This window comes from Dromaius novaehollandiae, chromosome 17 (genome assembly GCF_036370855.1).
Source record: "Dromaius novaehollandiae isolate bDroNov1 chromosome 17, bDroNov1.hap1, whole genome shotgun sequence".
NCBI lineage: Eukaryota > Metazoa > Chordata > Aves > Casuariiformes > Dromaiidae > Dromaius > Dromaius novaehollandiae.
The window spans coordinates 16,243,569-16,256,534 of NC_088114.1; the positions used below are offsets into that span (position 1 = coordinate 16,243,569).

Here is a 12,966-nt window from a genome sequence, read left to right on the forward strand (position 1 = left end):
CACTTCCACGCGTGGGTTATGAGAGGGGGGCGACAGCACAAACAACCAACTAGTCGGAGCCATTACAGAACCAGTGTTTATGAGGGTGGCCGAGTCAGCCCTCCTCTTACAAGCCATTATACAGAGGTGCCAAGCAGGGCTGCGACATGGCAGGAAGGTACCACTCTGCTGGCAGCAGCGGCCTCCGCTGCGCCGCGTCTCTCGACAAACGACAGCAGTGCAAGCGCCAGGGTAGGGGCCAGACAGCAGCTACAGCGCGAGGGCAAGGCAGGACGAGGAGCAGCGTTTGCAGACAGCAAGCCATCAGAGCGCCGCAGCGGGTTCGCCACAGAGCTGGTGCATGGTGCAGAGCTCTCCCCATGTGCACCCTGTTCTTTAGGCCCCCAGACAGGCTCAGACCAGCCAGCAACCAGGGCCAAACAGGAGAAGGGACAGGACCGGCTTGCCTGCTGCCTGTCCCCAGCTCCTCAGTGGGGCACAGCCAGCCCCCACAGGAAGATGCAGTGGCTGCTGCACATCCACCATGGCTGCAGAGACCAGGGCGTCCATGCTGCAAGGCCCAGCAGTTAGGCAACCTTGTGCTTGAGTGATTGTTTCCTCCATATATTTCTTCCAACACATGCTTAAAAGCATGTGGGCCTGCACTTTAGGCAGGGGCTGTCCATGTGCCTGAGTGGCCAATTGCAGTGTCCCTGCTGGGGCCATCTCGGCAGAGCTGCTGAGCAGGGGCTCCTGGGGCTCACCCCACAACCATCATCGTGAGCCCTGGACTGCACGGGGCGTTGCTGGAGAGGGGCAGACACCAAAAAGCACCTCTGGAGCCCCGTCCTGAGCACGGGCTGGGCAACCGACAGCCTGGCAGAAGCAGGCACGGTGGGCTGAGCACTCCTTGCCTGTGCAGGTTGTGGCCCAGGCTGAGCTGTTGGGGCACAGGGAGAAGAAGGGCTGAGAGCCAGCTGTGCTCAGTGCACTGCAGCCCAGGGAAGGCCACTGGGGACTGCAGAGGACAAGGCAACAAATCCAGGGTCCTGAGTGCCCACGCCTAGTGCAGGGCTGAGGCAGGAGCCTGGCCCTGGTGGTTGCCAGAGCCCGTGTGACAGGAGCAGGTCTGGGCCCCATGACTGTGCCATCCTCAGGACCTCATGGACCAGCCAGGCATGGCCACAGCGGGGCAAGGGGTACAGCCGTGTGCCAGACTCCAGCACGGCCCTCAACCAGCCATGCTCTGCTGTCAGTGAGCCAGCCTGACATCAGCAGCCTGGGAGAGGGAGGCAGGTTCCTGCAGCATAGGACTGCACTGAATTTCCTGCAGTCCTGCTGAAGAACAAGCTATCTGTCTGCATCCTGTGAGCAGCCGGCCACTCATCCAGGCTCACATGCTTCCCAAAGGCCTGGACCCCCCCAGCTGCCCCCTGGCCCCACTCAGCCCGACCTTTTGGACCAATGCAGTGCACACCAGCCAGCTGAGGGGACGGCCAGCAGCAGGTCGGGTGCCTGCTGTCTTTGCAGAGCACGGGGATGCAGGCAGGGAACTGCACTTGGCTCCTTCTCAAGCCAAAGGCTCTGCTGGCCCCTGCCTCTTTCCGCTAGCGGGCTCAGAAGTACAGGAGGCACCAGGGCTGCAGAAAAAGCCTGTGCTGCGGCCAGGACAGACAGCCCCCCAGGCCGTCTGCCCCAGCCCCCCCCACATCCCCGGCAACTCAGGACCCACACTGCTGGGTCAGCGGAAACCAGATGTGCTGCTGGGGGGTCTGGGCAGGCTCGGCCTGGGGCTCTGGGGAATCTGGTGAGGACGAGGATCCTTGTCACCAAGCCAGGCACTGGGTTTCGGAGGATGAAAGCTCGTTCCCAAGTGCTGGGGATAGGAAGGGAGGGAGCCAGCTCCCCCCCACCATGCTCTGCTGGGAGCGGGTGGGGATGCACGAGTGTCACGGTCCCCCTCTTCAGATAGAGCCACACGCCGAGGGCAGACCTGGCCCTGGTGGCTCTCGCTGCAGAAGAGACTGGGGAGAGTGGGGGGTTTAGGCCTTGTCTGGGGTGGGGGGCAAATGCTCCCAGAGCCTTGGTGACCCAGATGCCCCGTCCCCTACAACATCATCTCTTAGACTCCTCAGTGTCTGCATCCGGCAGCCCCGCGGCAGGCTGGGGGCTCGGCTGGACGGCTTGTACCGTCTCTTCCAGGCTGCTGCTGGGAAACACCACGTACCGGGCACTCACGCGCTGCGGCTTGGGCTCCCGCAGGTTCTCTTTGCTGTGCCAGATGCCGTAACCGAAGTACACGAGCAGGCCTGGAGCAGGGAGGGAGCAGGAGAAACAGAGAGAACCCACTGTAGGAGAGGTCAGAGGAGCCCTGCGTGGCTGGCCTGCTCCTCCGGATGCGGCCAAGGGAAGTCAGGCGTCCTGAGAGAGCAGCACATACCGCGGTGCCTGTGGGGGCCCCGTCACTGCCCCATTCCCATCCCAGCCCCCTCTCCACGGGCCTTTCCACACTCCGTTCACAGGAGCTCACTCTCCATCTCCCCCAGGCAGCCCCTTTGATGTGGTATCTGCCCTCTCAGCGGGTTACAACTGAACCGCAGAGGCCATCGCCTCTTCCTGTCCCTCTCCAGGGAGCCAGTTCTTCAGCAAGCTCCTGCAGCAGCCTCAGGCACACGTCATTTAAAAGCTGGCTGTGCTTAAGGCAGGGGAAAAAGCTTATCTCCTCCTCAGCCAGCAGCAGAACTGGCACATGGAATCACAGCCTGGGCAGCCAGGATCTTCACCAGCTCAGGTAGGGACTAGAGATGGTCAGATGCAGTCAGAAGATTTACAGAGGAAGAAGTCAGTTTTCCAGGTAAACACAAGCTTGAGAGCCTGATCCCAGCTGCACTCAAGGTGCTAGTCTCAGTGCTGGAGAACAAAAATCAAAGACATAGGATCAAATGTAACGTGCTCCCTGAAGGCAGACTGTGCCAGCTAATCTGATAGCATTGCCTTCCTTGATGATGTTCTCTGCCATGAGCAGAGGGAAGAGGGATTTCCTTGGTCTGGTTTCCAGCAATCTGTCTGCACAAAGGCCCAAGGGAAACTGAATCGGAAAGGATGAGGATGAGGCAAATGGGGAAGGATGTACCCAGAGGAAAGAGGACCATAGCAGTCCTTAGAGAGAAGGTGCAGGGAAGCACTCCAAGGACTCCAAGGGGAGCACCTCGAAGATCTGTTTTGGCACAAAACCTGGGAACTTGCTCATGGGTTGAACAAGAATTAGTGCTGTCGGTGCAGGAGAGGATGAGGAAGCTGTATGGGAAGAACCAAAGGGCCTCAAGGGCTCGAATCCAAGAGGGATGGTACAGGACTGTGCCACACATCTAAGGGGTAACCCTGAGCACTTCTGCTGGCTGGTAGGGGTTGGATGTGATGAGGAAAGCTTAAAACCAGCTGAATGCGGAAAGAAAATCTCCCAGTGGGCTACAGCAAAGAGAGGCAAACTCAGTTCCCAGGCTCACTGGGAGAAGCACCTTGCGTGGAGACAGGGAGCTCCGAAAGACTTTGTGAGCACTGGCAAACTGCCTCTGGGATAAGATGCAGCTCTGTTCCAGTGCTTTTATAAAGGAGGATCCAAACTGAAACAGCAACAAAGATGTAACACAGTCAGGGAACCAAGGAGTGACAGAGAGACCCCCAAAAACCTTGGCTTGTGCCTCTGAATGGAAACTGAAGGCAGAGAGTGGGGTATGATGCACTTTATAAAATTTATAAACAGTGGGGAAAAGAGCTGTTGAAGCCGCCGGACACTGCTGGCATGAGAACAGACCGAGTATGCACACATCCGAGCTGAGAGGAAGGAGATCCCTGCTGACCTTCTTCTCCCGCTCTCTGCCTGCTCTGACCACATCCTCCAGAGCTCCCCATGCAAGCTCAGCACTGGACATTTCACTCCCTTCTCCTTGAAAGGGCCACTGATTTCCCAGGAGTTTATACCCCTGCAGAAGTACTCACCTATGATCAGCCAGATAGCGAACCGGAGCCATGTCATGTAGTTGAGCTTCAGCATGAGATAGATATTCAGGACAATGCTCAGTGCTGGGGACAGGGGCACCAGGGGTATCTGCAAGAAAAACAGAGCAAGTGATGAGAGAGACCTGCCCCACAGCAGCCAGCAGCTCCCACAGACATCAGACACGGCTGTGGGCAACCACTCTGGAAGACAGCGTTATTCATCCTTAAAATTGCAGAAAAATAGTGAAAACCTAGCAGTGGTAAATACTAAGGACAAAGTGACCCGAACCCCAGTCACACGGGCTTTCTGAAAACAGTCCAAGACAGCCAAAAGGAACAACAGGACAAGTGCCAAGCATGGGACATGGGGTGGACATGGGGCACTCGGGAGCAAGGGCTCCAGAAACATCTGGGGTCACAGTAATAACAAGGACCAAACAAGCTCCTAGTGCCATCCACAATAGTGTGGTCCTCCTACAAACACAGGGGCAGGGAGCATGGTAGAGAGGTGGTATTACCTTAGCATATGGTAGGACTCTTCTAGGACCAAGAAGTGTTGAAAATTGGAGAAGGAGGAATAAGAGAGGTACAGAAACGATTTGGAGGCCAAAGAAAGGAGTTCAGTCCTGAACACTGAAGGCAGAGCTAGTGGGGACAGGCAGAAGGAAAGCTAGCAGCTGATTCCCCCACAAGCTGCCCTTAACAGGGCCTACCTAGTGTGGAAGAGGGAGGACCAGGGAAGGCAGGATTGTGACCCTCAAATGCAAAACATGCTGCTCCCTGAGAGACAGGATAGGATGGAGTCCTGACCTGCTGTGAGACGTTAGGAAATGCTGAGAGCACTGCCTGGGGCACTTGGGGACATCTGCTCCTAGGATGTGGCTGCCACCACCACAGGGTTTGAAGGACACATTTGCCCAACATTTGCCAGGGATGGTCTCAGCAGAGGGGATCACGCCCTGGGTCAGGGGACAGGACCTCTTCAGGTCTTCTTCAGCACCGCCCTCCTGATGTCACAGCCCGGGATCATGTCTGCCCTCCTAGCCACAGCACGGCACCACCACCCACACCCCACCAGATTTGCCCACAGCACTGAGTCCCTTACAGAGTCACTACTCCTCTTTGCCCGACCCTAATTGGTCCTTTATTCTCTGTCCCTGGCATCCAGCTGTGCACAGCTGTGAGCTACTCTCCAACACCTCCCCAAGCTCACTGCTCGCTAACACTCTCCTCCTCCTTGTCCCTTCTTCAGCTATTGCAGTGATTCTACCCAGTGGTGACTGGGGCCTCCCATGGGTCCATCAGAACTGCTCCACCCCGCTGACCCTGGCAGAGGGGCACGTCCTGCCTTCCCCCAGTGCAACCTCCACCCCCCAGCGCCTACCTGGAAGGTCTGCGTGCTGCGCTGCTGCTCATGGGCCCAGATGAGGAGCAGGCTGAGCAGGAACCCCAGGCTGAAGAGGACCAGCAGCAGGGAATAGCTCCAGGTTGGCAGGTGGAGGTGGGTGTTGCCAAACACCAAGATGGAGCACAGGCAGACGGCAGACACCATCAGGGTAACCACAGCAATGGTGACCACCTCTCCTGGGTAGAAGTCACTGAGGAACTCCAGGTAAGGCTCAAAAGCTGCCTTCAGCTGCCCCGGCTCCCGCTGCTCTTTGCTCTTGTCTCCATCCACCAGCTGGAGCTTGTCAGAGAAGGACTCGTACTCCTTCAGCTCGCCGGTGGCAGGGCCCTCGCTGGCCTCAGGACTGGGCCGTCTGCCAGCCGGCTGGGCAGGAGCATCCACCTTCTGCTGCTGGAAGCGCAGCACAATGATGCTGGCGGCCACAAAGGTGTAGGCCAGCAGCGTGCCAATGGACAGGAACTGCACCAGGGCCTCCAGGTCGAAGATGAGGGCCAGCAGGGCCATGAGCACCCCGAACACCACGATGCCAATGACGGGCACCTGCGTGCGCGGGTGGACCCGGGAGAACACCTGGAAGAAGAGTCCATCCTCCGCCATGGCGTAGACAATGCGCGGCAGGGAGAAGAGGTTGCTCAGCAGGACCGTGTTCATCGCTGAGGGAGAGGCAGAGAGTGGACCCCCGTGTCAGACCTGCCGCATGGCGCAAACCACCCCAGAAGCCCAGCCGAGAGCACTGCAGCCCCAAGCTCACACACACCAACCCAGGGAGAGATGGGCAGGCAGCTCCCGCCCTGTCCTGCCCACCGCCACCCCCCAGCCTGCCTGTACTCACCGCAGATGGAGCCAGCAGCTACCAGAAATCCTGCCCAGGAGTAACCCCTCCTGTAAAATGCATCCGCCAGGGCAGAGTCGGGGTCCAGTGTATACCAGGGCACCATCAGCGTCAACACCATGGACACTAGGATGTAGGCCCCAGTGGCCAGCCCCAAGGAGAAAGCTATCGCCCTAGGAACTGCCCTCTGCGGGTTCCTGGCTTCTTCACTCGAGGCTGCTATGACATCAAAGCCCACAAAGGCGTAGAAGCAGGTGGCTGTTCCAGCCATGATGCCTGACAGCCCGCGTGGGGCAAAACCTCCTTCCTGAGCACTCCAGTTCTTGGGCTGTGCAAGGATGAAGCCCATGATGAGAATGAAGAGGATGACACCCATGCTGATGGCCGAAAAGATGTGGTTGAGCCAGGAGGAAACTTTGGCCCCAAAGGAGATGAATGCAGTGGCTACTAGTAAGATGCCAGCCGCCAGGAAGTCTGGGTAGTGCGCCAGGAATGGCACCTGCCACGTGCCAACGTGGGTCTCGGTGAAGTTCTTTATTTTGTGGTTGAAGATGGAGTCCAGGTAGCCACTCCACGCCCTGGCCACCGCAGCTCCTCCGATCATGTACTCCAGCAGCACATTCCAGCCGATGAGGAAGGCCCAGATCTCACCTACAGACACATAGGTGAACATGTAGGCAGAGCCTGTCTTGGGTACCCGGGCCCCAAACTCAGCATAGCAGAGAGCAGCCAGGAGCGAGGCAAAGCCAGCAATGATGAAGGAGACAATGACAGCAGGGCCAGCAATCTCCTTGGCTACGGTGCCAGTGAGGACATATAGCCCAGAGCCCACCATGCCCCCGATGCCCAGCAGCGTCAAGTCGACGGTGGAGAGGCATCTGTTCAAGGATGTCTCCATCATGTCGTCCTCCAAGGTCTTCACTCGGTTGAGTTTCTGGCAGAAGCGGGTCAGGTCTGTAGAGCGAGGCAGCCATCTCGCCATCTTGGACACACAGGGCCCTGCCCTCCGGCAATGCAAGGGGGAACAGAGCAGCAAGGTCCTCAAGATATCCCTGCTCAGAGACCTAGTGGGGAAGCAGGAAGGTGTGAGCCAGCCTATCCACACAGACAGCCCGAACGCCAGCTCAGAGTAAGGCTCGGCTCAAAAAATGCTCCGACTGCATTCTGCTGAACCGGACTGAGCCAGGCTGAGTCACCTTAGCACAACCCTGCAGAGACTCGTCTGAGCTGCCCTGTCTTCCATCATCCTGATCGCACCCCTCAGCTGCTTTCGGCAAAGAGCTGGGCAGCCTGGTGAGTGCAGTGAAACTCAAAGGGAAGACGGCCTCAAAGCGCCAGGTCAGAAGTGATGGGGACAGGGCAAAAAAATCACTGGGGCACATTTGCCCAGACTGAAACCTCCTGGGTCTACGTGTCCCTCTGTCCCTCAGCCCCGGATTGTGCCTGTCCTCCTCCAGGGCGGCTGGCACAGGAGACCCAGCCGTCCCTGCCGGCCACCCACACGCTCACACAGTGGAGACCCGTGCTGCGGCGCTGACCCAGAGGATGGGCCAGGAGGAAATCACAGCATCAACAGGATAGGATTTCCCTGGCTTTTCTTTTTAAAATGGAGCTGCATTAAAGCCCAAATCAAGCAGCTTTAGCCCCGCTGAATGTTTCTCTGAAGCTCCCCCTCCACCTTTTAATGCCTGCCTGGCCCTCTCACTTCCCGGTGGTAGCCTTGGCAAGCTGGGAACCTACTGAGGTGGCTCTTCCCCACCCGGCATCTCGCTGCTTCCGCAGGGAAAATCCAGGCACAGAGCTGTGCAGCAGACAGCGTGGAGAGGCCAGGCACAGGGAATTCCAGACCTGCTCCAGGGATAACGTGGGCGTCCTTTGCCAGAACAGAAGACATATCAGCCGCTCGGGTACCAGACACACACAGGATGAAGGGAGCTGGCAGCTGTCTCTGAGCGGCTGAAGGCAGTGGGAGGATGCAGCTCCTTGTATGTGAGGGCTCTAATTCATGGCTGCTCCTAGGGAGCTGTCTGGAAGTTTGAGGCCACACAGACAGGCTCTCCCATTCCAGCCACCTTCCTCTTCCTCCACACCCCAGGGCTGTGCGCTGGGGCACATCTCCGTGCATCTGCAGTCCCCAGACCACAGGCCCTCCGTAGAGGACCCAGAGCCAAAACACGGGTCTCCATAGCTCTGATTGTCCAACCCCCCCCCGGGCCCATCTCTCGCCGAGCTCCGAGGCCTAAAGGTTGCAGAAAGACCCCAGCCATCCTGAGCCAGTGGCAATGATCCCTGGTCCATGGGGGAACTGGGCTTTGCCTGCATCGGTTACATTTGCTATGTGTTACAGGAGGGGAGCTGAGCCACCCCCAACTGCGCTCGCAGCGACACCTGCGCAAATCTTGCATGTTTTGCCAAAAAAGGGGAAAAAAAAGGTTGTCATCAGAAATATTTGTGCACTTGACCCAAATTCACCAAACCGTTTCAGCAGAAAGAGGATGTGAAGACCGACTGCCAAGCTGCGTGGAGGGGATGGCGCGCCCGTGGCCCCATACGGACCCACCCGGAGGAGACCCAGGTCCGAGCCCCTCCCGCAGCCGCTGAGCTGAGCTCCCAGCTCAAGCGCTGCCTCCGCCCCAGCTCGGAGAGGGAGAGGGGAGTGCGAACCGTGCCGCCGGAGCCGCCCGGGCTCCCCTGGACAGGAACGCGCTCCCGGAGCGGGAATTTGGAGCCTGACCTGTGGCCAGGCCGCAGGTGCCCGCGCCCTTTGTCTGAGCGGTCATTTATCGGAGGCGGAGGCTCCGCGGCAGGGCCGCAGCTCCGCAGAGCGCCCGGTGGGCACGGGGTGGCCGGCGGGGGGGTGGCCCCGGGCGGGCTGCGGGAGCCCGCGCTCCCGGGGGAGCGGCCCCTTCGCTGCGCTCTCCCGGGACCGCGGTTTGGCCCCCGGTTTTATTTTTACCGTTTCGCTCCTTTGCCGGGAAAAGGAGAAAGTTTAAATCCTGACCGGCTCTGCCTACACGTCGCCCTCCGGGCGGCGGCCGAGCCCCAGCGCAGCCTCCCCGAGCCCGCGGAGCACCGAGCCGCGCACCCGACGGTGCGGCCGCGGCCCCGCCAGCCCGCCCCGCCCCGCCCCGCGCCCCGCCGCGCCGGCTGGGGACGCCGTCCGGCCCCGGGGGGGGGTCCCGCCGCCCGGTTCGGCCCGGCCCGGCCCATCGCGGTGCCCGGTGCTGCGCTCACCTGCGCTGGAGCGGCGCCGAGGCGGGCGGTGCCGCCGGCCCTGCGTCACGGCCGCTCCGCGGGGGCGCGGCGAGGGGCGCCCGGCCCCGGCCCCGGCTCCGCCACCGGCCGCGGCTCCGGCCGCACCTGCTCCGCCGCGGAGCCGCCGCCGCCGCGGCCCGCCCCGGCCCCGGCCCCGCCTCTCCGCGCTGGCGGCCGGCGCGGCCCCGCCCGCGGGTCCCGGCCCGGCGGCGGAAGGACGGGGGCGCCGCGGAGGCCGCCGCCCGACAGCCCCGGGCAGCCCCGGGCGTTGCTGGCCCCGAGGGGAGGCCGCGGGCCCGGCGGCGCCGGCAGCGCGAGAGGCCCGGGGCGCCCGTGGGCAGCCGGGGAGCCCCGTGCAGGCCACGTGGGGCAGAGCCTCCCCCGGGCCTGGTCCTACCGGCGGGTGCTGGTGGGGAACGGCCTCAGCTCTGCGCCGTCCCTTCCCCCTTTAGGCCGGGGCTCCCCACCGCGCTAAGGGCAGGGGGTCGGGTGAAGAACCCACCGAGGCTCCAAACCCACGCGTTTTGGGATGCTGCAAGAGAAACCCAGGTTGTGCTGGTGCCAACAGAATTAAAGGATTATCTTTGAAACTGGGGGGCTGAACAAAGCTGAAACACTTTTGTTTAGGGACAAGGCTTCAGATAGTTGGAAAATGCCCAGAGATGTTGAAGACCACCGTGGTGGAGCAGGCGGTGTGTGACTGCACATTCCCTGGCAAGAACAAATGGCAGGATTTTGCACAGGGTCCCGTTATGCCCCTAGGCAGCATCTGCAGGCTGGATACAGATCGCCATGGGTGTACAGGGCTTCACTGCTGCAGCGTGAGCGTTAACATGGAAACAGTAGAGGGTGAAGCTGCTGTCCCAAATACAGGCTGATGGACACAGGTACTTCTAGATGGAGTGAAGGACACAGACCCTGCTCCTTTCCTTAACCTAAGGAGTTCCACCTACGTTCTAGAGCTCATGGCTAAAGGACAGAGGCCACCTCTACGCTCAGATATTTCTCATGAAAAGGTAGAGGTGTAGAGAGGAAATAAAAAAAAGCTAGAGGGGCAAAGGGGAAGATGACCTCTGGAACACATGAACAGGCCTGTCCAGCTCAAGGTCCTGCCTTTGAGAGTGACAAAAAGCTGGTCCCTGGGGGAGAGCATAAGAACTGAGTATGTAATACTTCCACCTTGCTCCACCAGGCTCCAAGCCTCTGCAGCTCAGAGATTTTGAGATGTGATTTTCTTTTACTAAGTCATAATGAATTTCTCTTCCAAACCTTCTTCATCTCCTCTTGAACCAATTTAAACTTTTCACATCCACAACCTCCCATGCCAAGGAGTGTCATAGCTCTGCTATCTGTTGCACAAAGAATCACCTTTCGTTTCTTCTGGACCTGGCTCAAGATCTTCATGTAACACCCCAGCTCTTTTATTTGAAGAGAGTGAAGTTCCTACCCACCCTCTCCGTGACACTTGCAGTTTTCTCTCTGTCCTGTCCCCTCTCAGGTGTCCTGTTTCCAGATGGGAGAATCCAGCCTGGTTCCCGGTGGCTGGTTCTTCCTTGCATGGCAGGTGGTCCAGAGCTTTGGTCTCCCTACTGCCTTTCTCAGAATTTCTTCCAGCTCTCCTTTTGGGGATTAAGGGATCCATGTTTCAAGTGCTGATTTATCAAAGACTTTATAGAAGCATGATGTTTTCCATTTTCTTCTCCTTTCCTAATGTCTCATTAGATTTTCTGATCACTCTGGAACACTAAAGCTGATGTTTCCATGCACCTCAATCATCACCCCTAAATTTCACTCCCGAGTGGTAATGGTAAACTCAGAGTCTGTCATTTGACACTAAGTTCTCCCATGTGCGTAACTTCACTTTTATCCCCACTGAATCTACTTCCTTACCTGGAGGAGACCTTGATAGCCTCCTGTCCAATTTAGAAAGGAGTAGAAAAAGAAAGCAGGAGACCGGATTTGCCCCTCACTAATGTCACTGCTCACTCACCTTTCGAGTCCATTAATGAACACCGAACGGGCACAGAGCTGTAGCACTCCCTTTGGTCACCTCTCCCCAGGATGAGAATGGGTAACTCAATCCTCCTCTTTTGCACTCCTTGTTGATGTTGCTTCTGGCATGCAACAAGACTTTGGCAGTATCTTCAGGTACAGCCCCACGTGTGGTTAAAGGCGGTCTGAGCAGCCACGTGCTCCTGTTGCCTCCGTGGGGCCAGCTCTCGTGCTCAGGGACTGCAGAGTCAACTGCATCAATGAGCTGAGCCTGCTGAAGCCCAGTAATCCTTTGTAGCCTTTCCAGCCAGATCAGCTCCTCTGAATCATTCTCATAAGATTTGACTCTAACCTAAACATTACAGGCAATAACAGCACAACTGCAATAGCATGGCCACAACGAGTCCTGTAGGAAGGCATTGCCCTCCGGTGATATAAAGGCACTGATGTGGGGTGCTGGCAGGAAAGGGTAGAAAAACCTGCTGCAGAAACAACTTCTTTGGAAAAATATCTGCATATCCTCAACTGTATACTTTCTAGCAGTGCCTCATGTGGGGGCTGACCTTTTTTTTTTTTTTTTTTTTCATTGAAATTGTGCTGATGAAACCCTTCCAGATTATGAGCTATCCCAGGTGCTTTATTCATTTTAAATAATCTTTTCAGCCAATTAACCACGTCTCACTGATCTGTAATTCTCTGCCTCACTCAGAAAGCCTTTTTAAAATACAACCTGAGGCAGACTGTAGGCATGGAAAATTTCAGCTTGGATTGTTTGCTTGGCAGAGCTATAAGCAACCGAAACCAGATGGCTGGAGCAGGAAGAACGAGAAAACCTCCTGCTCAAGAGCTGCGGCTGGCCCTCGTTGCCATGGTGCTGCCGCGAGGGCTGGGACCAGGCTTTGCAGTGCTCGGGCTGCAGAAGAGCACAAGGCAGCATTAGGGCAGATGTCCGTGGCCTGCACCATGTCTCCTGCTGCACGTAGGCAGCCTCTGCACAAGGTGGGCTCTGCTCTTTCACTACAGCCCCCGACCAGGGCCGGCGTAGCAGAGCGAAGCTCTCCCACAGCAATCCTGAGCTTCTGCATTCGCTGTTCCTGCCAACAGGTAACCTCGAGCTTTTCCAGCCAAGCTGTGAGTCCCACCAGCTCCTGCAGACTCCCACTGCAGGAAGCTTCCTGCCTTGAAGCGTTCGCTCCAGCAGTGCAAGAGTGCTTGTGTCAAAGAAGGGAGGGTCCTTTGGGGAAGCAGCAGTACTCCCCGAACATCCATGCACTCAACCTCCTTTCCTGAAATCAGACCCATACTTAATACCTGCCCCCCTCATTGACACCAGCCAACTCAGGAAGTGATTTCCTCACTAAGAGCTCTGGCCACGCAGAGAGGAATACAAATCCTTTCTTTACCTGGTCAGCTTCAGAGAATACTTTGTTTCTCTAAGTGTTCTCAGAAGCAGAGTTAAGACGTCTCCAAAGAGGAAACAGCTGTCCAAGAACTTCACTTT

General features: G+C 58.0%; 2 protein-coding genes across 2 annotated transcripts in view; one reads left to right on the forward strand and one right to left on the reverse strand.

Annotated features, from left to right (window-relative positions):
• LRRC74B (leucine rich repeat containing 74B) overlaps positions 1–5,366 on the forward strand; it is a 29,434-nt gene extending 24,068 nt beyond the window's left edge. Inside the window, exon 9 of the mRNA XM_064522367.1 lies at positions 5,231–5,366. Coding sequence (XP_064378437.1) covers positions 5,231–5,242 — 12 coding nt within the window. The 3' untranslated portion in view covers positions 5,243–5,366. The remainder of the gene's footprint in view (positions 1–5,230) is intronic.
• On the reverse strand, positions 59–9,601 carry SLC7A4 (solute carrier family 7 member 4). The gene is made up of 5 exons (XM_064522362.1): positions 9,453–9,601; positions 6,219–7,282; positions 5,363–6,039; positions 3,979–4,087; positions 59–2,288 (listed from the first exon to the last, which is right to left on the reverse strand). The coding sequence occupies exons 2-5, from the start codon at positions 7,198–7,200 to the stop codon at positions 2,095–2,097; spliced, it is 1,962 nt and encodes a 653-aa protein (XP_064378432.1). The 5' UTR covers positions 7,201–7,282; positions 9,453–9,601; the 3' UTR covers positions 59–2,094.
• Between the last annotated feature and the right edge of the window lie 3,365 nt (positions 9,602–12,966).

Coding starts and splice junctions, on each gene's coding strand:
- SLC7A4 (XM_064522362.1), bottom strand. CDS start 7,200: ATGGCGAGATGGCTGCCTCGCTCTACAGACCTGACCCGCTTCTGCCAG. Junction 6,040..6,218: donor AGCTGCTGGCTCCATCTGCG/GTGAGTACAGGC, acceptor CCTCTCCCTCAG/CGATGAACACGGTCCTGCTG. Junction 2,289..3,978: donor CGCTATCTGGCTGATCATAG/GTGAGTACTTCT, acceptor TCCCTGCTCCAG/GCCTGCTCGTGTACTTCGGT.